We start from the raw sequence: 23,330 nt of genomic DNA on the forward strand, positions 1-23,330 counted from the left end.
ACCGCTCCTTTAGAAAGGTCCATTGGTACTGAAATCGGGTTTAACCCCCATCTCATAAAACATGTTCGGGGTGTTAGAATCGTGAATATCGGTGTTTACACAAAAACGAACAACCCTACACATATTTCAATCAATCAATCAATCAATCAATCAATCAATCAATCAATCAATCAATCAATCAATCAATCAATCAATCAATCAATCAATCAATCAATCAATCAGTTTTATTTTTCGCTCCAAAAAGTACAGCAAAAAAAAGGGGTCCTGAAAAAAAGCTGCTCATTTGCAGCTTGACGGGGCTCGGGAAACCCATCGGCAGTGGTCGCAATGTAGTCACAGAAGCAAACATACATTAAAACATTAAAACATATGTTTAAAAACATACTAAGCATTATGATATGGCATTGAAATGAAACACTAAAAACAAAAAGATAGTCACAAGCACTTTTTCGACACAAACATTTTGACAGTTTTCTTTCGGCTCAGTTTTATAATGTCGACTTCTTTTGAGTGAAAAATATTGTAGTAGTGTGGGCAAAGGGTGCTCTAATATTTCTTTCCCATAATTTGTGCGGGAAAATGAAACTTCCCAAGGTGACGGTTGGCGGAACGGGTCTGTGTGTGTGGTTTGCTTTAAGTGAGCTAGGCTAAAAAGAAATGTAATTTTTCTTTCGCGGCGCTTTCGTAATTGCATATCAATCTGTGATTATACATAACCTTCACTTTTATAATGCGATGTTTTTTAAAGATCGGAGAGGTGTGTTCTAGATAATGTACATTTTCACTGATTCGCAGCGGTCATTTTTGTAATGCAGTCATCTTGTGTATATTTATTTCACCAGTGTTTCCCCCCACTAGCACGCAATAACTCAAGCTAGAGTTGAACAGGGCATAGTTTAGTTGCTTTTTAATTGTGATTCGGAAAAAATGGCGATTCCAATTTAGATGCCAACCGTTCGGCTTAGTTTTGACTGTAGTTTTTTGACATGGTCGTTCCATGACACGTGCTGAGAAAAATAACATCGAGCGTTTTCACGGATTTTTCCATTCACACAGCATACGGGCCAAGAACAACTGTTTCCGGAGCACAGATTGTGGTTCACGGCGCACAAAACATGACGCATGGTGTTGTTTTTTTTCATTTAAAATGATGCCGTTCTATTCACTTTGTTCACTGTTCTGTTCACTGTTTACATGGCCGCCTTTATGCGCCTTTGAAGGCGACGAAAAGTTCAATCTCGCCTCCCTAATACCGGGGTCCGACTGAAAAATTCTACGCCTTCTTTCTTCCGCTCATCCAGAGCCATAGTGCAGATAGCCCGGCGCATCCTGTCAATCCTCCGGCGAAAAGCATTAGGTGGTCGTATGAACCCAAGGTGTCCCTGAAAAAGCCTGAAACAGATTGTAGTTTTTTAGATGGAGCATAAAGTCATCTCAGCTTTATCTGGCGGTATAGGTGCTAATAAAGCAGGTAAACCTCAGGGTGCCTTTGAAACTTACATTTTTCAAATGCCCACAGTTTTGTACTACTCGAGCAGCAACAAAGCAAAGACAACCCGAAATATTCCATAAACATTTCTGTTTGCTCCTATGTGTGGATGTTTACATTACTTATATTTGTTCTTTATAAACAGCATAAAAACAAAGTAACTGTGCCAATATTACAAGTTAGGCACCAGTAAAAGGCTTTTCTATTGATTCTAGCAAGCAAGGCCGTGATACGTTCAGGACAAAACGCAACGACTTGTATAAAGTTATCTCAGTTAACGATGCTTCTTCGAAGTTGTCACATAACATTTTGAAAGTACCGCATAACGGATATAATAGGTCGCAATTCAGCTTTTTTAGAGAAAACGTATTGCATGCTTTCTTGCACACATAAAACGAAATTGCGGTTTCAGCCGCTGTAATTATTTCACGCAGGGTTTGCCTGTCGCTGTTTTCTAATAGCCGGCAACTATCAAACCCAAGATTTAAACCTCCAGCACTTGCCATAGATGACACGGCAGTTATATATTCACTCGTTTAAATATTATCGAGCTGCGTCAACAATTACTTTCAATCAAGTGAAGTTTAACTGACGTATATGCACTAGACAACTCATAGTGTACTCAAAGCATATTATACCACTTGCTTGGAATAAGCAATTGGTAGGATCTGTAAAGACAGTTTAGTTAAGGAGTGACATCCCCAGGAAGCAAAGGGTGGCTTTATGCCTGTCCATTTCAATTCTTGCTCGTTAAAACCACAGTTCTGATAAATGCAAGGTAAAAGAAGTAACTGAAATTGAACCATAAGTGACACCGGCGAAGAGCCTAAAATTACTCTGTTATAGTTTAGGTGCATTCTCAAAAACGTTTATCACGTACTCATAGTGTCTGCAAAACGAGTGAGCCGCCGCGCGCCACCTGCGCACTTGGGGCGTGTCTTCACCATTCTTATTATTCAGAATGAACATCAGCATCAGTATCTCAGACACTGCAATAATTGTGAACTTCGGTGGGTCGCATCTAGGTGCGCATTGTATTTTCTGCTGTTTTTTAAGTGCAGCTGTATACGGTGGATGGTTAACAAAGAATTTTCACCAGCAAGTCAACCACTGAAACGTCGATTTTTTTGTACGCATTCCTTCCCGCGTTGTGTCTAGTCTGTAGGACAGGCTATCTTGCCAAGCAAGAAACTTAATTACGTAGAATAGATGGTTTGCTACTTCCTTCTTGCTTGCTTGCGCGTAAAGAACACTTTTACAAGGTGTTGCAAAAAGGCCAATCATGGGCAGTCATGATGTAGAACGTTAGGATATACTCATACTCTTTATAACGCGTCCCTACGTCCTGTTTGCAGTTTAGCCAATCGCTTTCTGTTTTGGGTGCCTCCTAACTGTTAACAGTTTTTTCACCTGAACCTGCACAGTCGGCCCGAGCAAGGACCGTTGCAAGCACAGAAATTAAATATTGGGAGAGGCTCCTGAGAGCTGCGCAAAGAGGTATTCGTTCACTGCAAAGTAGCGCAGATCACCGTTGAAGGCTATTTGGTATGCAGGAATGACTTTAGGTGAAGTGGGCACTTCAACTTTTTATCAACATTTTCTGGCGAAGAAGCATAAATACCACTTATTTTACACGTCTATTTAACATCGTTTCATACTTGCCTGTTATTGAAGGCGTAGCTAGAAGTAGTGGAGTGCTGAGGAGGCCACTCACGCCCCACACAAAGGCAATCCGATTAGATCCGAAGTGATCGGCAACGAGCACCAGCATCAGAGTCATGAGACTTGCGTGTGTCATGGATAAGCACATGTACAAGGCTAAGAAAGAGCCGAACCCAGTTGCGTACCGAAGTGCGATAGTCAAAGCCGAGTAGCAGAACATGGCGACACACGCTACAAAAGTCCGGCTGAGGCCAGCACAGTCTGCCAGCATCATAACGGCAGTTCGCCCTGCGATGTCTGTTGCGGCGCAGTAGGTGACGGTTAACTCTGCTTGCGACAGCTCAGAACCTTTGTCCAAGGCGTAGTCCACGTTCACAGACCGCATTACTACGGCTACGTATTGGATTATCACGAACTGAAATACTACCGCGTAAAACCTGGGACGCCACCACCGTTTCTGGAGTTTTGACCCGTTTTCTTTATGAATGGTTTGCAAGTCGCATTTGGAGCTACCGTCATGTTCAAGGACGAAGACAGCTTCTTTGCCGGATTGGCTTGCCTGGTTGCCCACTTTCAACGTCTGCACAGTCGGCGCCGAATCATTTCCTCCACAGCTGAAGAAAACTGTGTTTTGCAGTTCGTTCCCCGATGAGTTTTTTGTAACAATTTCAGCGCGTTCGGACTGGGTGCATTTTTCTGCACTTGAATTTAATAACTCTTCTGTTTGGGGTGACGGCTTCTCCGCGGGGGCCTTTCTTGAAGAGTCCCGATGTCTAATGGTGAAAGGATTCCTACGCAGTATAAGGACCAAGGCTGTGACGTTCATGCAGAGGGCTCCACATATGCCGAGTGCTCCTCGAAGAGTGTACTCAGCCGTCAGCAGGGAAAGAATTTTGGGGAAGACGAGTGCAGACAGTGTGCATCCAACGTCTTTGATTCCCATCGCAATACCTCGGCGCTTCTGGAAGCACGTGCTGATAGCGACGGAAACAATGCATTCTACGAAGCCCATGCCGACGCCTGTAAATAAACCAAGGCAGGAGGACAAACTTAACAAGAATGATGCAAATATATGTATTATATCTTTTTTATAATTGTGGGTTATTGCAGTGCGCAGCACAAAAGCTCTGAGCATCCCTTAATAGCATCCCTTAATCCTTCCGCCACTTATGAATAGTTGGAAGTCTCTGCAATGTTTGAAGATGTGGCATACATAATCATTATACAGCAGAGTAATCAGCGTTGCCGTAAACAATGATGAAGATATCGCCATCGTAACAGGACAGATAACGGGTTTCAGTGCCTACTTTAGTTATCACGTAGAAAGGCTATTGCGTCTCTAAGGTTTAAGGAAGTCGTAATGTTTATCCGTTCTGTTTATATTTATCTTACCGCCTGTGTAACTTTCATGGCAGCACATGCGACATTGAGAACATATCCAATCCCGAGGTTTGGCAACAATGTGGCTTCTTTGCTTCATAAGATAAAGACCTTACATGCTACAGCATATCAATACACAGGCGTGCGAGAGAATTACGTTTATAACCTGGTATTTCTATGCTTGTAGTCACATTTATGGGACCCCAGATAGGCTGTCAAATGAACCCATGAAGACATAAGTGTTTCTTCCTTCGGAAAAATTGCATTGCGGCTAGGGGTGAATGTTATATGTGCCATTTTTCTATTTTCAGAGATTTCTTTAGGATACTTGTTCCTCAAGCATAACAAACATTCTCATTACTGAAAACAATAAAGATTCTTGCAGTGAAAAAACGTCGCAAATAAACAGTGACTTCCCAAAAATTACAGAATATCAAATTTCAAAACACATAAACTCTCGACTGATGACGAGTAGCACAAGAGATCAATCCCGTTAAACTGAAACGGAAGGTGAAGAAGTTAATTTCTTGCCAATTTAGAGCCTAATTTCTTATTGTCGATCACTTTTCTTGTAACCCGGAACACAGGCGGCGGGTCCCGAATTACATCGCCACAGCTGAATGTACGAAGAGGGTGAACCATCAAATAACTCATAAGTGCAATTGCCATACATTAGGGTCACTGTGATATTTTTAGGCAACTTAAGGAAGCACGGTTGTACCCCATTTTGGCGCTCAATTTAATACCATCACAAGGTTTCACTTTCATTAGTCGGCATAAAATAATTTGGAAAGAAGTGAACATTAAAATTTATCGGCAATACGCGAAAGTAACCAGTGAGCGATGCCTCTCCAGGCTTCCTCATGGACTCGACACACCAGTCTTTTGTAGTTTCTTTTCGGATTAAACAGGGTCCACAGTTTTTTCGACCTAAATGTGATGAAAACGCAGGCAGATATCTTCAACTAACTGCCCTTAAAACAGTTGCAAATGCGTGCCCTAACCACACGAACGCACCGCGACAGAAAGGCGAACTGAATAGAACTTTGAATGAAACTGCAAACCACTAGAAGCTTACGTGACTCGCGTGATTGTTTCTTTTTGCATTTTTCGGCGGCGCGTATTCTTTACATTTTATTTGTCTCTTGTTTTAGAAATTGTACGCTGCTTTTTAGGTTACGGAAACATTTACTTTCAAGTTTTAAGTTTACGGAATGTTTTTCATTTAGTGCAAAGTGAAGGCAGAGCCAAATGCCACGGCTTGACAAAGGCTGTTGCTTCAAGGCGAATTCCGGGCAGTGCACTGCGCTCTGGAATGAACTTAATTGAACTCAAATTATGGCAATTTTACAATGCGTAGGTCGTACCTACACACATGAACAGATGTACTCAGAACGTGAAAGTAGGGGCAAGGGCGGGAATGAACACTTCGTCATAAGCCCACCTATACGGCTGCAGAATAAATATCTTGCAGACACTTGGAAAACACTGAACAAGGGATACAGCGAATCAGAATAGGAAATGAGGGGCTCGTAGACATAACACAGAAATAAGGGTTGGCAGCCAAGAAAACCTCGGAAAGCAAAGGGGAGGTTGTGGTAGATCATTGAAGCAGATAAAGAATTTGGAAAGAAAGAAAGAAAGCTGAGAAAAAGTTCCCGCCAGGTGGGATCCCAACCCACGACCTCCAGAATACCGGTCTGGTGCGATAACCACTACGCTACCGGCGGGGCGATTCCCCCCCCCCCCCCTCAGCTTTCTGGGCTATTTATGTCAATGTAATTTTTTCCCGTGCTTGGGGGATGTATCCAGCGCCACTCGCGCCACTCTGACTTCTCGGGGTGAAGGGGACCTTCTTTTTAATCCCCACGCCGTGACTCGAGTGTCTACGACATGTCGAGAGTGGTCAACCTGCGTTGAACTTTCTTAAGCTTCCTATGGCACCAAGACTGCCAGAACAGAGGCCCTCGCTACGCATGTAGCGAAGCAGAATAGGAAATGAGGGGCTCGTAGAAATAACACAGAAATAAGGGTTGGCAGCCAAGAAAACCTCGGAAAGCAAAGGGGAGGTTGTGGTAGGTCATTCAAACAGATAAAGAATTTGGAAAGAAAGAAAGAAAGCGGAGAAAAAATGCCCGCCAGGTGGGATCCCAACCCACGACCTCCAGAATACCGGTCTGGTGCGATAACCACTAAGGTACCGGCGGGGCGATTTTCCCCCCCGCTTTCTGGGGTATTTATGTCAATGTAATTTTTTCCGCTGCTTGGGAGTGGTAGCCAGCGCCACTCTGACTTCTCGGGGTGAAGGGGACGTTATTTTTATTCCCTGCCCCGCGACTCGAGTGTCTACGACATGTCGAGAGTGGACAACCAGCGTTAAACCCTCTTAAGCTTCCGAGGGCACCAAGAGTGCCAGAACCGAGGCCCTCGCTATGCATGTAGCGAATCAGAATAGGAAATGAGGGGCTCGTAGAAATAACACAGAAATAAGGGTTGGCAGCCAAGAAAACCTCGGAAAGCAAAGGGGAGGTTGTGGTAGGTCATTGAAACAGATAAAGAATTTGGAAAGAAAGAAAGAAAGTGAAAAAAAATGCCCGCCAGGTGGGATCCGAAACCACGACCTCCAGAATACCGGTCCGGTGCAATAACCACTACGCTACCGGCAGGGCAATTCCCCCCCCCCCACGCCCCACCGCTTTCTAGGGTATTTATGTCAATGTAATTTTTTCCTGTGCTTGGGGGTGGTAGCCAGCGCCACTCTGACTTCTCGGGGTGAAGGGGACCTTCTTTTAGGGGCGAAGCTCCTAAAGCCGTGGGTCTGTCCATCCCTTGTGTCTCGTGGTACGTGACCGCCTAGTTCGATGACTTACTCGCAGGTGGCGCTACGTGACCGCCTAGTTCGATGACTCACTCGCAGGTGGCGCTGGTGTGAGTGACGTCATGATGACGTCACTCGCACGTGACTGACACTATAAAAGGCAATCGCTGTTGAAGCGCTTCCTCTTTCGCAACGAGTCACCGGATTCAGGAGGTGGTTGTTGACAAGGCTGTGGAGCAGAGGGCGCGCAGGGCGGCTAGGCGCGCGCTCGCCGACAGGATCCCGCCGTGCTCGAAAGAGAGGTCGAAGCATCTCGTCTAGAACGTCGCGCTTAAACCGCGCATCGGCAGTTTCGGGCTGAGCTCGCTTGATGCCTTTTGCAGCCGCCTCGCGAGCTCTCACTGCATCGGGGTTTGCCTGCCGATACGCGCGCTTGCTTGCAGCCTCACGAACCCTACAACAACAACAACAAACGAACAAGAACAAAATAAAAGAACAAAATAAAAGTTGATTTGTACAATGTACGCACACAGTCTTACGTCTTTCTTAATGATGTAATGGGCGAACTTTCACGGGAGAGTTACGGTTACTGATGATCTCCCCCTCTCGAGCTTCGCCCCACTTATCATCATTCATTCCGTGAATATGGCGTGATTTTTTTTAATCCCCGCACCGTGACTCGAGTGTCTACGACATGTCGAGAGTGGTCAACCAGCGTTGAACCGTCTTAAGCGTCCTATGGGACCAAGACTGCCAGAACAGGGGCCCTCGCTATGCATGTAGCGAATCAGAATAGGAAATGAGGGGCTCGTAGAAACAGCACATAAACAAGGGTTTGCAGCCAAGAAAACCTCGGAAAGCAAAGGGGAGGTTGTGGTAGGTCATTGAAACAGATAAAGAATTTGGAAAGAAAGAAAGAAAGCGGAGAAAAAATGCCCGCCAGGTGGGATCCCAACCCACGACCTCCAGAATACCGGTCTGTTGCGATAAACACTAAGGTACCGGCTGGGAAATTCCCCCCCCACCCCCGCTTTGTGGGGTATTTATGTCAATGTAATTTTTTCCTGTGCTTGGGGGTGGTAGCCAGCGCCACTCTGAATATATATATATATATATATATATATATATATATATATATATATAGATATATGTATATATATATATATATATATATATATATATATATATATATATATATATATATATATATATATATATATATATATATATATATATATATGTCGACGTCTTTCGTCGACATTTGCACCGAGGGGAGCAAATAGCCGGTCATTTTTTCACCGCGATTTCATGATTCACTGATTCAAATGCTCTGCTCAGGGCCAGAAAGAGACCAAATGCATTATAGGTTGTCTTGAATATTCGTTTTTTCATGTGTTCTCTGCAATACGCTATTATCCATGACAAATACAAGCCCTATTTTTCAGAAACAGTACTGTGCCTCACCAAAGCTTTAAATATCTCCTCGAACTAAGCGAGTATAACATTTATAACATGCTGAACAAGTTTAGACAACACAAGTAAAAGAGATATTGGTCTAAAACGTTTGATGTGCGAGCACTTTAGGGCATTGTCGTCGTAGCTCGCTCGCTGGAACCAAGTGGATCCGGCGCACCATCGTAGCCGCTGTTGTAGCGGTGTAACCAAAAGGCTTCGAAAGCAAAGCGCTTTATAAAGTCATAAGCGTTCGAAACTCGTGAACCGGTGGCGCTTGTATGAACTCCCCGTTGTTTCGAGCAAAGAAATTTGTAGGTACATTTGAGGCAAAATATATCTTTTAACCGGCAGCGCCTCAATTCATTTAGTTATGAATACTCGTTGCGTTGGTTTTTACGAGAGTAAGCGAAAAAAGTGGCAGTGCAACGCCGGCACGTGCGGGAGGAAAAGCAATCACAAAAAGCACAGAACTCCCGCTTGAGCAGTTTCAGGCAGGGGGCGCGGCAGCACTGTGAAGGCGGAAAATTTGATTTTCGTTGTGTTGTAGCAGTGATCTGATAGCGGCGGTACAGCCCATTATGGCTAATCAGTGCTCTGCATTTTCCCCAGCTTTCACATTGAGGGGAATGGCTTTAAGTTTTATGTTATTGTTTCTTCCTACTTTGTGAACGGAGCACACTTTTTTTTAAGATGGTCAAAAAATATGCTTGTTTTAACATATGTCTGATAATGCGAACCAAATGGCGAGATATTGTATCAGCTACGTAAGTTATTTCAACCGGTTTTAGAAAAAATAGTCCGAAGGATGCGATGTTTGTTAGTACTGCTAATATTTTCTCCACCGCATGTACAGCAGTAAGTAACCACACCAATAAATTCTACGTTAGTTTTTTGGGAAGGTTATATCTTCAAATAAGTAACAACGCAACAACCGGTCTGTTTACTGCTGCTAGCAAACATTGAGGCAAATTCCAAATATCGTGAATAAATATTGCTTTATCTTGCTGGGTTTTGTAGCTACTCATTTCACGGCTTTAAAAGCCGCGCAGATACGTTTAAAAGTGTGCAGAAAAATAACAATGAAGGAGTGGAATAGCCCCCTTCTTGAATATAGGAGGGCTTTGGTTCGATTCGTACTTAGAAGGGGGGCTATTATTTTCAGTTTTTTCAAACACAGAAAAACGTGTGGAGAAAAGTTCAATCGATGGCTGAAGGTACTTTATGTGTAATAGGCAGATACGTAAGAAAAATACCACGCGGCTTAACACATTGCGGGTGTAAAAACCACGACGAATGCCGTATTCCTTGTTGGGTTTATATACATGTGGTTTCTCCTCCCTTTAGTAACGGTGCAACCTAAACCAGTTTTTTATTTGTAATCAATACAAACGAAATAAAGTTTATGTTTTTCATTCCGGTACTTTAAAAATTATCCTTAATATTACTCGCGCCAAAAAAACTGTGTTACTTCCCTCTGATTTTTGTTCCGCTGACTAAAATTCTGAGCAATAAAAATGAAAGTATACAACACTAGCTTCTGACTAGGCCTGTACATCAAAATACAGTTGAATGCACGAAGCTTACCTTGAAAGCCGCCCAAAAAGACGGTGATGAAAATCATGTTCGGTGCAAATGCGCATATCATGGGGTTGATCCAAACGAGAACACTCCCCAAGAACACAATCTGAAACATGCTCAGATATTTTTGCAGTAGGGACACCAGAAGACCTAGAAATATACAAAGTTGCAGGATCACTGATCCAATAGTTTCGTTAACAGCTACATACCGATTTTAAACTTCATGGATTCCTTTGTTTTTTTGATGACTTTGCACCTGCCCATTAGCATTTACATAATTTTACCCTAAACTCAAAGCATCTGCTTGGTACTCTACGCAACTGCAGTGTATGGTTGCGGGTGCCTGAAACAAAAAAAAAAACTCAATCTAGATCAAGCATCGCAGGTTTGTAACCAACTTAAAAGGCTCGTTGTCTTCAGATAATCTGATATTTTGCGCGGAAGGGCCGTAAGAGTAGCGAGAAAGGTATTTTTTACAGAAACGTGTGACTTCGTTTGCATACTTTTCTTGAAGAGTTTCACTTTGAAAAAATATCGCCACCAATACATTCCTCTCAAGCTTACTACAAGTATGAATGATGTTTATTTACTCAGACAGGTAAGTTGTGTACTTCGGCAAACGTCGTGGTGGTAAATTTGCAGTTATTTTTTTTCCTACCACAAGCGCTTCTGTGATTTATCGTGCACGTGTTGTAACCGACAAGAAAGAAAACGTTGCAGCTGCCTCAAATATAGTTTAAAATAAAGGGCATTCTAAAGAGTTGAGAAATCGTTGTAGGCATTACTGCTCTCCATTATTGCACACTGGCGGCCGCTTCATGAATTACTAGTACTGTTCCGTAACATTGCCATTATGCACACAGGAGGACGCCTACTTGAGGAAACACTATTACAAACACTACGAGGGTTCCAAAGTAATATCTATACAACGTCTCCATTCAGGGTATATGCGTTTTTGACAAAGGCAGTTTTTTAAATAGAACTAAGCGTTTGTAAGTGCCCTGTACATGAGAGCTGTGGAAGTTGAGGTGGTATAAGTTCAGCAAAATTCTATTCGGTAAGGGGCGTACCTTACGCGGCGTGTGAGCTGCAGCTCTCACTTTTATAAAGTACAGAACAGGTGTGCAGCCATCGACGTATTGCTTCATGGTCTTGTTATTTGTCTCACCTATTAATTTTTTGTTTGTTCGAGCATGAATGCTTCCGCATATTTTACCCTTGTACGTAAAGATTTAATAGGAGGCCGTTGTTAGTGAGAGCTCGAGCTCCACGCCTTTTTTTCCTTGTCCTAGTTTATTGGCCCTAGTATTTCAGTGGTAAGGATTAGTTTATAACAAACTAGACTTTAACTGTCTTTTAAAACGGCGTCTTTTAAAGCTGCTGCTAAGAGTGACAGTAACAGCAACACTGCCGTTTGCCTCACCAACCTTATTCTTCTGACTCTGCGCATATCGCCTACAATTTAAAAGGAATTCCCCAAATAGGAGTTATAAGCGCGTGGTACTATAGCACCCTAAGTTATGACGGTGGTATTAATTGACGCTCTGACAACCTGTTATTGCATATTTGCATACAAGAATAAAACGATTCGCATCTGCCTTGGCTCTTCTCTGTAAATCATAAAATATTTTTCATTGCAATAGGCCTAACCACGTTGTGTAGAGTGGCTAAAATGGACGATTTGGTGAGTTTATACATTATGCCTAGTAACCGCGCAGAGAGCACGTTGAAAAATAGAAGAGGACACATCGCTGTGTTCGCGCCTTCCTCTATTTTCGTTGCGTGTTGTTTGAACTGTTACTGCGCGTGGTGTAGAGTGGTGCATGGCCGAAGCCCTCTATGCTGAAACTGTAAAATACGGGTGAGTGGCCCATTTAGTTTTGTGATGACTTGTACTACGAGAAACAGGAAATTATTACATTCATATTCCTTCCGTATATACAGGCACATCCGCAAGCCAAGGTTTTGAAAAATAGCATGAATCTGTACCTGCGCATGAAAACACCATTATCTTCAGATTTGCAGGCCAGAAGGCTTCGGCACGGCTTGCGCCGAACTCTTTTATGAAGTGGACATAGAGAACACCTGACGTGACGAGCAGGCTTTGTGTGAACAGCACTGCAGCACTCAAGGCGACCGCGAGAATCCACTCTTTGTCCACAGCAATTGCGTCGGGCGAAGTGCGACCAGAGGAGAAGCCAGACTTAACATCGGCATATGGAATTGCATCATTGGACGAAGTGCTGCGAGGCTGTGGTTTCGGCGAAGGCTCTTCAATGCCGAACAGCGGCCCTTGTAAAAAGAGACAACAGGGTATACGCTGGCCAAAAGGAATCATGGACACAGTTGTCATAGCTATTGATTTCGTCGTAAAAACCGGCGTTTGCCCCTAATGAGACCAACATTACCATCATCTTCACACAAATTGCGCCCCAGAAACTGGCGCCAAAGTCTGGCCAAATCACAACACTACAGTCTACTATTCATAAAGCATCCGACCGAACTGTTGACACTGGACTAGAAGCTATCACTCAGATTTTTTGTTTCGGGAGGACAACTGGGAAGAAATACTACGCCAATATACAGGGGACCCAGTCCATGCTATGTAGAACTACCAGTCTATATCTTTCCGGGGGCTTCTTTAGTAATTGCCACGAGCGCCCCTGTCTTCTGCGCAACCTCATAAAGCCCTGCCACAGACGGCGGCATGGTCACGAATTCTTTGTTAATTGACAACCGGAACGACCCTACGAGTGACACACCCACTGATCACAGAGATAATTCCCCCACACCTGAATTTAGATTTCTAGATGTCCGTATGTATATCTTAAAAGAATCTTCGTATCTAATGGTGTTTTGACCAGTTTGACTTTGCGTTCACAAGGAGTGATGACTGGCCATAAATATTAAGTAAAGAGCGATAAAGGGAAGCTGTAGTCGCATTGCCGTATTAAAAGCTGCCATTAAACGGTGGAGACAAGTTCCCTTGAAACATTTCAGCAATTCCATCAGTTGCTTGTGGGTTGCGAAATCGTGTAGTCGTCTGTCCGTTATGGTTACAAAAATACGCGCCGTACTAGTTTCTTTCGTCCTGGAGTACGGGTGATCACTGTACTGCCTGCACCAGTTCCCTTCTTTCTACTACTACATGCCACTGCACCCCAGATTGCGGCGCGGGCCCCGTCTATGGCGCGGCAATGTGGTCAATTCGGTGTGTTAAAATGTTACGCGGCAGCACAAAATATTCACCGGAATCGCGACAGATGGGATGACCTATTGAGACAGCTGGAACACAGTACTGTCACCTGTTCTCTGAAAAGCGGTGCTGCGAAATCATGTAGACGAAACTCGCCTATTTACATGTAGACACATTTCCGTGTTGGTAACATCTTGGTTGATTCTCATTTTTTATTATAGAAAAACTGTTGCGATAATAAAGTACAGCTTCTTCACTTGTTTTTGTATTGTTAATTACAATTTAAATAACTAGCCAGTGCCACCACGGTGGTACAATCGTCGCATGTGCTAGTTAAATAACGTGTTGTGAAGCAGTTTTGTAGTACCATTACATCAATATTTGAACAAGAAATGAGTCACAGTCTGTCACATTGCAATACAAATTTGCCATCATACACGCTACATTCATGCTAGAAACATAGTGAATATTCTTTGAGCTAGCGTGCACCGAAGCAGAACAATAAAAACGCGGCCGGTGTATTTAGGAAAGATTTAGGTCCTTAATTCCACTGGCGTAATAACAGCGCAAAACATTAAAAAACACTTGCGCCACACAACACCGTTGTGAAAAATATAAAAAAAACTTTGACCTATGCCTTTTTTATTTCACAAAAAAACACGGCTAACTTTATATTGTCAATATTATTTCGATTATTTCCTAAAGAAAACAAAAATAATTTTGCGCCACTGCTTGCATTTTGGAAGCACCCATAAATGGAAGCCTACACAAGCCCACAATATCAGGGCAATCAACCAAACGCATAAAATGCTTATTTTAAGTTCTCACGCAGATGGCCTATATTATCGCAAAATATAACACACGTTCACTGGATATTGTATACACAAAAACCTGTTACAATTGTGCACACTGGTTGTTCACTGGCTGCGAGAGTTTAAAGACGTTTTTCAAGACGTTTGAAAAAAAAACATGGAAATGTGCAGCATGCCTGCGCCACATTTTTGAAAGAAAAGTGAAGTCCCCTTAAGATCGGATAAGCATAATACACCAATTTTATGTGCCTTAAGTGTTTTTATTTTTTACTTTCAAGCCCAAAATATTAGACAATTTAACACACTCTTTCGAAAATGGGCCGCAGATAACTCGGGCAGTATGTATCTGTGTGTTGCCTTAGGGCCTCTTTTTACCAGCTATTACGTGTGCACCTATTGCGGCGCTGAATTAAAGTGCTGAGGGTAATCTTTGATTGATAATCGTTGTGTCGCTAAATCGTAAATCGTGCTGACCATTACTGTTCACTAAGAGAGTTTTCATTCGTCATCTATCTGACAACGCAGGGGCTATTACAATTAATGTGAGGTAATCTGCTCCTGTTGCTCCTTCTGACAGAACAGACGCCGTTTTCTTGTGATAAAACAGAAAAAACTTATATAAATGTTGGGATTAAACAGCAAACAGAAATGCTGCTGATTGTAAAGAAAACAATCTAAGTCAACGAGGTTATAACTTCTGCGCGGGAATTTTTGAAGCGCAATCATGGATATCTCTGGAAATCGGACCCAACACATTCGCCCTAAATGTGGTCAGCAAAATAGATCCGGCATAGTGAACTAGTAAATAACTGCACAGTAAACAAGGCATGAAGTTCCACTGGTACCTGAGTGGCTGCTCCCGGTCGACATTGCAACTGTTGTTATGAAAGCACGTGAGCCGTGCTAAAAGAGGCTCAGGCCCAAGCTTGATGTCGTTGCCAAGGTTATTGCCTCTCGTAACATCGTCAGCCAGCCGAGCAGTTTGTAGTCATAAGCTTGGGATGTGCAACTGCCGGCTCGTCGCTCGCTCTCTCACTGTTCATAGATAAAAAAACGTTTCGTTCTCGTATGTACTGTACAATTGAACGCACGCGCACACATGACACACAGCAAATCCTCTCAGACTCGTCTAAGCCACGGGTTAGATTTGTTCGTGTTACCCCACAGGTAGCGCTATACGGAGGGACCTCATTCGTGTAGATTGAGGCGTCGAGTATTTGCACCCCGATCCTAAAATATTGTCCGTGCACTTACCATTTTATGGATATGACGAGGGTTGGAGAATAAGGGAACCATTCTGTCCGTTAGTTTTTCACCAATGCAAAAAAAGGACGGGGTGCGTTGTATAGGTTATTGGTGCAAGCGAGGGAAAGATATTAATGCCGGCAGTGTAGGAGTGCGTGAGCAAAAAATTAGAAGGTTTGTGGCCTCCGTGCTGGAACGCGCCAACAAAGTGAGTAAAACTAGTTCTGAGCGGCTTTATGGCGTCACACTAAACCGCCAATCTTTTGAAGACGTTACACGAGCTTTCGAATTCATCACAAGTGACTTTTACTTGAAAACGTGTGGTGAGAGTGGTCACGAAGTTCACCTCCTCAAAACGCGTTATTAGTAGCGCTGAAAACAGGCGAGATTAAATAAAACACAAAAACACTCGAGCTGCGTCAACGACTAAAGAGGCAAGAGGTGCCAAAAGATGGGGCGGAAGCCTTGGGGACACAAAACAATTTCTCAGGGCACTTCAGACTGGTTTCGCGATCTCAAGGCGGAAGTCCTGTGATTCTCATCACCTAATGTACTTTCACGGAGTACTTCCGCCTGTTCGCTTTCATTTCTATACGTTTTGGTGAGTAATACCTTAACAGGCTTCTTTACTACTGCACTGCAGCGGCTGTCCTGGTCACGTGCAATCACGCTCATATATCACGCGGCTGGCAGTATCCTACAAGCTTTACGTCCAAGATAAGTGTTTTTTTTTTAATTTTAAGTACAGTGAGCTTTACCCCTAATATTAGTCGTTGCTGGTCAATTCCTCAGGGGATTATATGCCATGAAGGAAGAAACAACAGCGATATCAGTTTTAGTTCTAGCTTTGTGTTACTTCGCGTAGTTCTAACGTGGGGTACTTTCTATTCAACCTGCACATAAAGGCCTCACGCTATTGGAAGCGCAAATCCTGCGGAAACCAGCATACAGAAATTTAGATGCTCCAAGATGCTGCGACATTAACATCCGGACCTTGACGAATACTGAAAGATGTGCGGCGAGAGAGCAACGGTGTCGCACGCCCCATGGTCCCGCTCAATCGTATGGGGAAGCGGCACTGGCAACACCACAACGCAGCCTACCACACTGGATACATGGGTGGCCACAGTGGCGCCTACATCTCTACAGGGCCACCTCAACCTGCTGGAGAGAGCAAAGAAAGGAGCAGTTTACAGGGCACCGTGGACCTAGGCTTCGACCAATAAATCCCACAGCATTGTATATTCCACCCTCTTCCCTCCTCTTCGTTTTTCTCAATAATGTCTGTTCAGTCAGTCAGTCAGTCAGTCAGTCAGTCAGTCAGTCAGTAAGTCAGTCAGTCAGTCAGTCAGTCAGTCAGTCAGTCAGTCAGTCAGTCAGTCAGTCAGTCTATGCAAGGAAGCAAAACCAAATTTGCTGCCACTGTGGAAACCCTGGTTCGGATCCCATAGAATCACACGTCTATTTTATTTACTCCTTACACCTGCGGCCAGTTTTATCAGCGAAGCTGTGGTTACTAGCCACTAATTACGAAGAAAATGCCAAGCATTCGTGAGCGCGTGCATCGCGGCGATCACCGAGCATTCCGGGCACGCGGAGTGGCTATAACAAAATTCAACTGCAAAAACCTGTCGGAGTGAGAAAATGCCGAGCGCGCGTGAGCACAGGCATCGCGACGACAGCTGAGAACCACACAGCAGTCATCAAGATCGGAGAGGAAATGTCGCAGCCGATCAAGCTGGGCGACAGGAGCACTACAAGGTTCCGTTCTTTCGCCCATGCTCTTTAACCTGGCCCTCCTCCCACTTCCGGCCATCCTCCACACTATAGAAGGAATAGACCACACTCTCTACGCAGATGGCGTCACCATATGGACCTCCAAGGTGGGATCGGACGGATGGATGGAAGAGGCCCTCCAACACGCAGCCAACATGGTCAAAGAATACGCACAATCATGTGGCCTCAGCTGCTCTCCCCAAAAATCTGAACTCGTTATGACACCAAGCAGAAAAAAGAGCGAAAGGCCTTCGATAACCCTCACCGTCTACGGCACAGACATGAAACCTACAAATTAAGTGCGGATCCTAGGCTTACCATTCAAGAAAACGGTAAGGCCGCGGGGGCCAAACTCAAAACGACATCGGAGCAGATCATCCACATGATTCGGCGAGTAACCAATCGTCAAAGGGGACTCAAGGAGGAAGACGCACTTCGGCTGGTAATATCCCGAATAGTATTTTCCGTCCGATACCTCCAACTCCTCAAAAAAGATATCGACCAACTCGATGCAATAATAAGAAAAGCTACCAAACTGGCCCTGGGGATCGCCGTCCACTCCTCCAGCGAAAACCTCCTGGTCATGGCCAAGCACAACACCGTCCGCGAACTAACAGAGCCCCATCTCTCCACCCAACCAATCCGATTCAGCCAGACCTCAGCGGGACGAGCTGTACTAGCCAAAATAGGATAGCAGGTCGCCTACCACCAAGACAAAGGACCCATACCCACTATCTGGACCAAAAGTAAACCAATCCCCCAAAACATGAACTCCGATCGCAACAAAGGTCGCCGAAAGGCCAGAGTGAAAGCCCTGCCTAAGTCCTGGACAAAAACAACCGAGTCCTCTACACAGACGCCTCCCTCCCCATGGGCTCTACATCGGCAACGATAGCCGTCATGACAATTGAGAAGCCCATCTGCTGCGCTGCCCTCGTCACACCCTCCCCCGAAGAGGCCGAGGAAGTAGCCATAGCGATATCTCTTACTTAACCCGGCTACAAGATCATCATCACGGACTCCCAGACAGCATACAGGAACTACAGAAAAGGGTGGGTGTCTATCACAGCGACCCGCATTCTCCGAAAGACTGACCCTCCAAATACCAAAACCGAGCTTATATGGGTCCCAGCGCACTCCAAAGTCGAGGGCAATGAGTTCGCCCATCAGCAGGCCCGCGAAGCTACCCTCCGGACTGAGGAAATGGCACAACAACCCATCACTACCTACCGCGAAATACTCCGCCATTACAGGGAGGGTAGGGCACGTTTCCCCCCACCTTACCACTCCCTTACTCGACAAGAACAATGCATCCATCGGCGAATTCATCCCGGGTCCTTTACACACCCTGTACTTCAATACCAAATTTACCCCATGCGGTACGACAAGGAATGCCCTTTCTACAAACGACTCGGCACGCCCGCCACGTAATTGGAGTGTGCAACTTTTACCACGCCGTCGTCCCTCCACTCCCCCCCCCCCCCCCAACAACGCTTCACTTGAACGATGGGAGACTTTGCTGCTCAGCCCCGCCCTGGAACACCAGACCCGACTGATCGTCAGGGGCCTGGAGGCCCGAACAGCATATGGAGCCCATGAAGAGGGCCCCACTCCCTCTGGCGCCTAAGGGCGCCAGCATTGTTAGCTCAATAAACTCTTTTCTCTCTCTCCCTGGCTGGCAAAGTGGCTTAAACAAAAAAAGAACCCTCGAGCACTGTTTAAAAGCGCTACCGAACTTTTAAAACATTCCAGGGCTAATGTTTAAAGCAGTACTGACACCAAATTTGGACGCCTAAAAAATGATATAATTGGCTTCATTAGTTTGTACAGATGCCTCAAAGAAATTTTTGCAGCGCTCCGAGGCCGGAATCACATCTAAAATCGATTTTGATTGTCCCTGCCGCGAGCTTCCACAAATCGGCAGCACTAGCGAAATCGCTTTCGCCGTGACGAAACATCGGCCGGCGTGTCTGGTGGGTTCAGGGTGACGTCACATAGTCGTTTTCGGAACCGGAAACAATATCCTGCGCTGCTGTTGTCGGTGGTATCGTTTGACAAGGAGACGTACGGGAGTAGCTGTGTGAGCAATGCTTGTAAACTTTGCGGACTTCGCGTGTTCGACGTCTTTGATCTTCAGTTCGTGGCCGGCGCATGGTGTTCCCCTGCACTAGTGCCGAAAACTGCGTGGTGCGCGTTGCCGAGCTCGCCCAAGTTGTGCTATGGCAAGCTCGCGGAATGCGAAGTATTGCTCGTGGAAGCCTGTCCGACCAAATCGACGACGACGCCAAGATGCATTATTTTCCACGCGACGACATGCAGCGCTAAACGTGGACTTAGGTCGTGCGCAGCGGCGGCCGCAAGAACTGTCACTCAAACCAGCGGGCTCGGCGTTGCTCGGGTCAGCTTGGGTGTTGTGAACTTCAGGCTTAGTATCGTGACGAATATTTGATCGCCCGTATCTGTGCAACTGCGAATGACCATCCCTTACACAACTTTCCACCACACTATCACCCCCCTTTTCGCATACCTAGCTTTAATTTGGCGATAATTGCCGTTTCAGCGATCGGTGACCAAGACATCTGCCGTGGGCTGTTTTGATTCTAGCGTGCACGTGGCGCCATCTTTCGGCCGCTCGCCGCACCGCGGTGCCGGCAGTGCTGGGTCGGAGCGCCGAACCTCTGCTTCCGGTCAGTGTAGGCTTACCATCGCGGCAAATATCTGAACGCCGCTTTTAAATTCAGCGCTGATAACAACCCCTACCCCAATTTTTCACCATACTAACACCTACTTTCTCGCATGTGGAGCTTCTTTTTCGCGATCAGATTGATTATAAGAGTGGCGACAAGCTGTTGCTATCCCGGTCTGCGCCGGTTCGAGCCGCAGTGACGTTAAGAAACGGACGACGGCGAAGACATCGTCGGCTTAATCGTCTGGCCAAATAAAGTTGCTTTGTCTGTCGGGTGGCAGCTACTCGTCCGAATCTGACGATTCAGACGACATGTCGACTGCTCGGGCTAATGCGGACTATGTGCAATCGTAGCAGACGATGCGGCGAACGTCCCTGACGTCACGGGTGAGACCATGACGTCATACTGGCCCGCTTGCAGGCTGGCCTTCGAACGGCCATTTTCCCGCGCGGCGACCGAATTTCAAACTGGTTTCAATAAACGTGCTATAATTAATTCTGTGTTGGCGGCTGACGGCTTTCGGTTCTATTTTCGTAATTACTGGGCCAATAGACACTCTTTACAGCATTAAAACTGAAAGTGAGAAATTTAGTGTCAGTACTCCTTTAAGCAACCTGAAATTGCTTTGCCGTTGCAGCTTCGTTTCTAGGGCCATCGGGTTGGAGTTTAAGAGGAATAGTCACACTGATTGGGAGAGGTGACCGCGGGCGCCGCATTCTGTAGCATTCATTATAGATAAATGGATACATGGCTACAAGTGTGTCAATCCTTCTCGAGACGGCCTCCAGGTCCCGCCACCGCTGCCTCCAGTCGATGAATAGGAGCGGGTGGAACATTAAAATGCTTAGGATGAGTTTCCACACACCATTCTCCGCGAAGAAGACGACGGACATTTCCATGCATATGAAGAGGTTACTTGCACCGCAACTATGCAAATAAATATTTATACTGAAACTTAACTGCGTCATTTAAGGCTCACCTACGAGAAAACGAACATACGTGTGCGCCCGCATTTTTTGTTTTCTTCCCATATTTTTAAAAGTTATACGGGAGCCAGAGAATAGCTTAAAACTGCAATTCGTTTTCCTCTAGCATGTATACTTTACGAAAAAAAATTCGCGAAAGTGTCGACCGCGACGCGCAGTTTCCGGCGGCTACAGTTTTTTTTTTCGAAATTTCGGGCTTAGCGCACGGCAAGTTTTCATCGTTGACTAAAATTTGTTTGAAAACAAAATCTACACCAAAATGACAAGCACGCCAGAACAAACTGTCCATTCGGCCGTGAAAAAAAAAGTGAATTCGAGATCGACTCTAGATTGCCGTTAACCTTGGAGACCCCTATCTTCATATCTGTAATCGTGACCAACTTTTAAGTGACTGGTAATGTCGACCTTTCCTTCAAAATTGGGGAAAACAGACGCCTCTAGGGGGTCAAGAATACCGCTGAAAAACATGTTGCATTGTTTTGTTTGTACCGAAGTTGTATCCGGTAGAAATCAGGCGTCCGAGACGCCTCTTCCTGTCATGAGATAAGCTACTGCCGCTGCTTTTCGGGCTTTTGGCTTCGATAAAAAAAAGTATCTGTTCGCATTCTAAGGCAACACCAGGGACTTTTCAACCGTTTACGTCTTTCTAAACGAGAAATTCGCGGTTTAATTTTTTTTTATTTGCGGCGTATGCCTGCATAAGCGCCAGCACAGCTACGTTCGCGGCGAAAATTCGCCAAAAAGTACCCCTTGTCGGGCGAAACTATTCTTTGAGCAAGAACAAAAAATTAGGGGAAGAAAACAAGGGTTTTTTTGGTGTGGCGACTGCCGCAACTGACCCAGCACCGGGCGGGCGCATCAAAGGCCGTGGAATGATCTCCCAATGGTAGCTATAATGACAAAGTCACGGCCTCTCCTCGACAGCCGCATTTCCGCAGGCGACGCTAGTTGAGCGTGCTCTAACTAGTAAATAACATCTGCCTTGACCGAGGGTACAGTTACAAAGACTATTAAAAAAACAATACGATAACGAGCTTCTGCGCATGCACAGCCACTATGCCAGCAGTGGATGTGAGGAGCCCATCCGGGGAGATGCCACTAGCGTGTGAACGTGTCGTGATGCTCGGTAAAGGGTCGGTTGTAACAAAGAACCTAACATGTCAGTTGTTTAAGATTTGTTGTGTAGTCTTTATGATGAAGCTTTGTGTATGTTTCAGTTACATAGCACAGCAGCAAGGGCGACCTGTAATATGCCTCTTAGAAGAAATTTCGCATGCTGTCTTCGAATGTGCGAACGTCTATGTTGTACCGAAAATGTTACAGGAATTTCACTTCAATTTTATGGTTATGAGCGCGTCTTCTGAGAGGCTTAAATAGAAAAGAAATGGCTTTGGATGTCAGCCACGTCATCCAGCTAATTACCAGGCGTCAGCGTTATTTCACTTTAATCGCGCCAAAACGCTCTCGCCTACGACTTTTCCTGTGAGTTTACTTGTGCTCTCACCGGAACTCTGTTATAACTAAGTTTTACGGCGGGGTTTCGTACATTTTAGGCGTGTCCACGCAAATGTCGGCGTTTTTTCGATATCGAAATCAATTACAGCTTTTTAAGTGTTCATTATTTAAACAAGTGCTTCATTTACAAACAAGCGCCATTTCTAACACGTGGACTGCGCGATGTCAGTTATGGCAGTCGCCACACCAAAAAACTCTTCGTTTAATAACCTTCCTTTTCGATTTTGCTAAAACAAAAGTTACACGCAAAAAGCGCGATTTTTGGCGCGTCTTGGCCACCGGCGTAGCTGTGCTATCGCTTCTACAGTAAAACATCGCCAATAAGGAAATTAAATCGCGGATTTCTCTTTTACAAACCCATAAAAGTCTGAAAGCACCTGAGGTGGCCTTAGAATTAGAACACACAATTTTTCATCAATTCGCGAAGCCGGAAAAACAGCGGCAGTAGCGGATCTCTCGGCACGGAGAGGCGTCTCGGACGCGCAATTCATGGCGCAAAAAGGTTCTTTTCAAACGAAGTAATGCAACATGTTTTTCAGCTGTATTGTTGACTCTCTTGAGTGGTCTGTTTTCTCCAATTATAAATGAAATGAAGACCGGCGTTTTTATTTTGATTTTTAAAATTACGCTTTTCTAGAAAAGGCACCACAGTCACTTTTTTGTGTATATTTATATTCGTTTTAGACAAGCGATATGTTAAAGATATGTGTATGAATATCTCGCCGACATCA

At 44.9% G+C, this 23,330-nt stretch overlaps 1 protein-coding gene across 6 annotated transcripts in view; it reads right to left on the minus strand.

Annotated features, from left to right (window-relative positions):
• Positions 1 to 227: 227 nt before the first annotated feature.
• Positions 228 to 23,330, minus strand: part of LOC144146834 (monocarboxylate transporter 5-like) — a 47,663-nt gene continuing 24,560 nt past the window's right edge. For 5 of the 6 annotated variants that reach the window (XM_077678761.1, XM_077678763.1, XM_077678762.1 and 2 more), the window contains 5 exons: positions 15,236 to 15,425; positions 12,372 to 12,674; positions 10,389 to 10,532; positions 3,152 to 4,171; positions 228 to 1,392 (listed from right to left, as the gene is read on the minus strand). In XM_077678761.1, coding sequence (XP_077534887.1) covers positions 1,274 to 1,392; positions 3,152 to 4,171; positions 10,389 to 10,532; positions 12,372 to 12,674; positions 15,236 to 15,260 — 1,611 coding nt within the window. In that variant the 5' untranslated portion in view covers positions 15,261 to 15,425 and the 3' untranslated portion in view covers positions 228 to 1,273. The remainder of the gene's footprint in view (positions 1,393 to 3,151; positions 4,172 to 10,388; positions 10,533 to 12,371; positions 12,675 to 15,235; positions 15,426 to 23,330) is intronic. The other variant, XM_077678767.1, reaches the window with a different exon arrangement.

Source organism: Haemaphysalis longicornis, unplaced genomic scaffold (assembly GCF_048455015.1).
Source record: "Haemaphysalis longicornis isolate Haplotype H1 unplaced genomic scaffold, Haemaphysalis longicornis Haplotype H1 scaffold_7, whole genome shotgun sequence".
NCBI lineage: Eukaryota > Metazoa > Arthropoda > Arachnida > Ixodida > Ixodidae > Haemaphysalis > Haemaphysalis longicornis.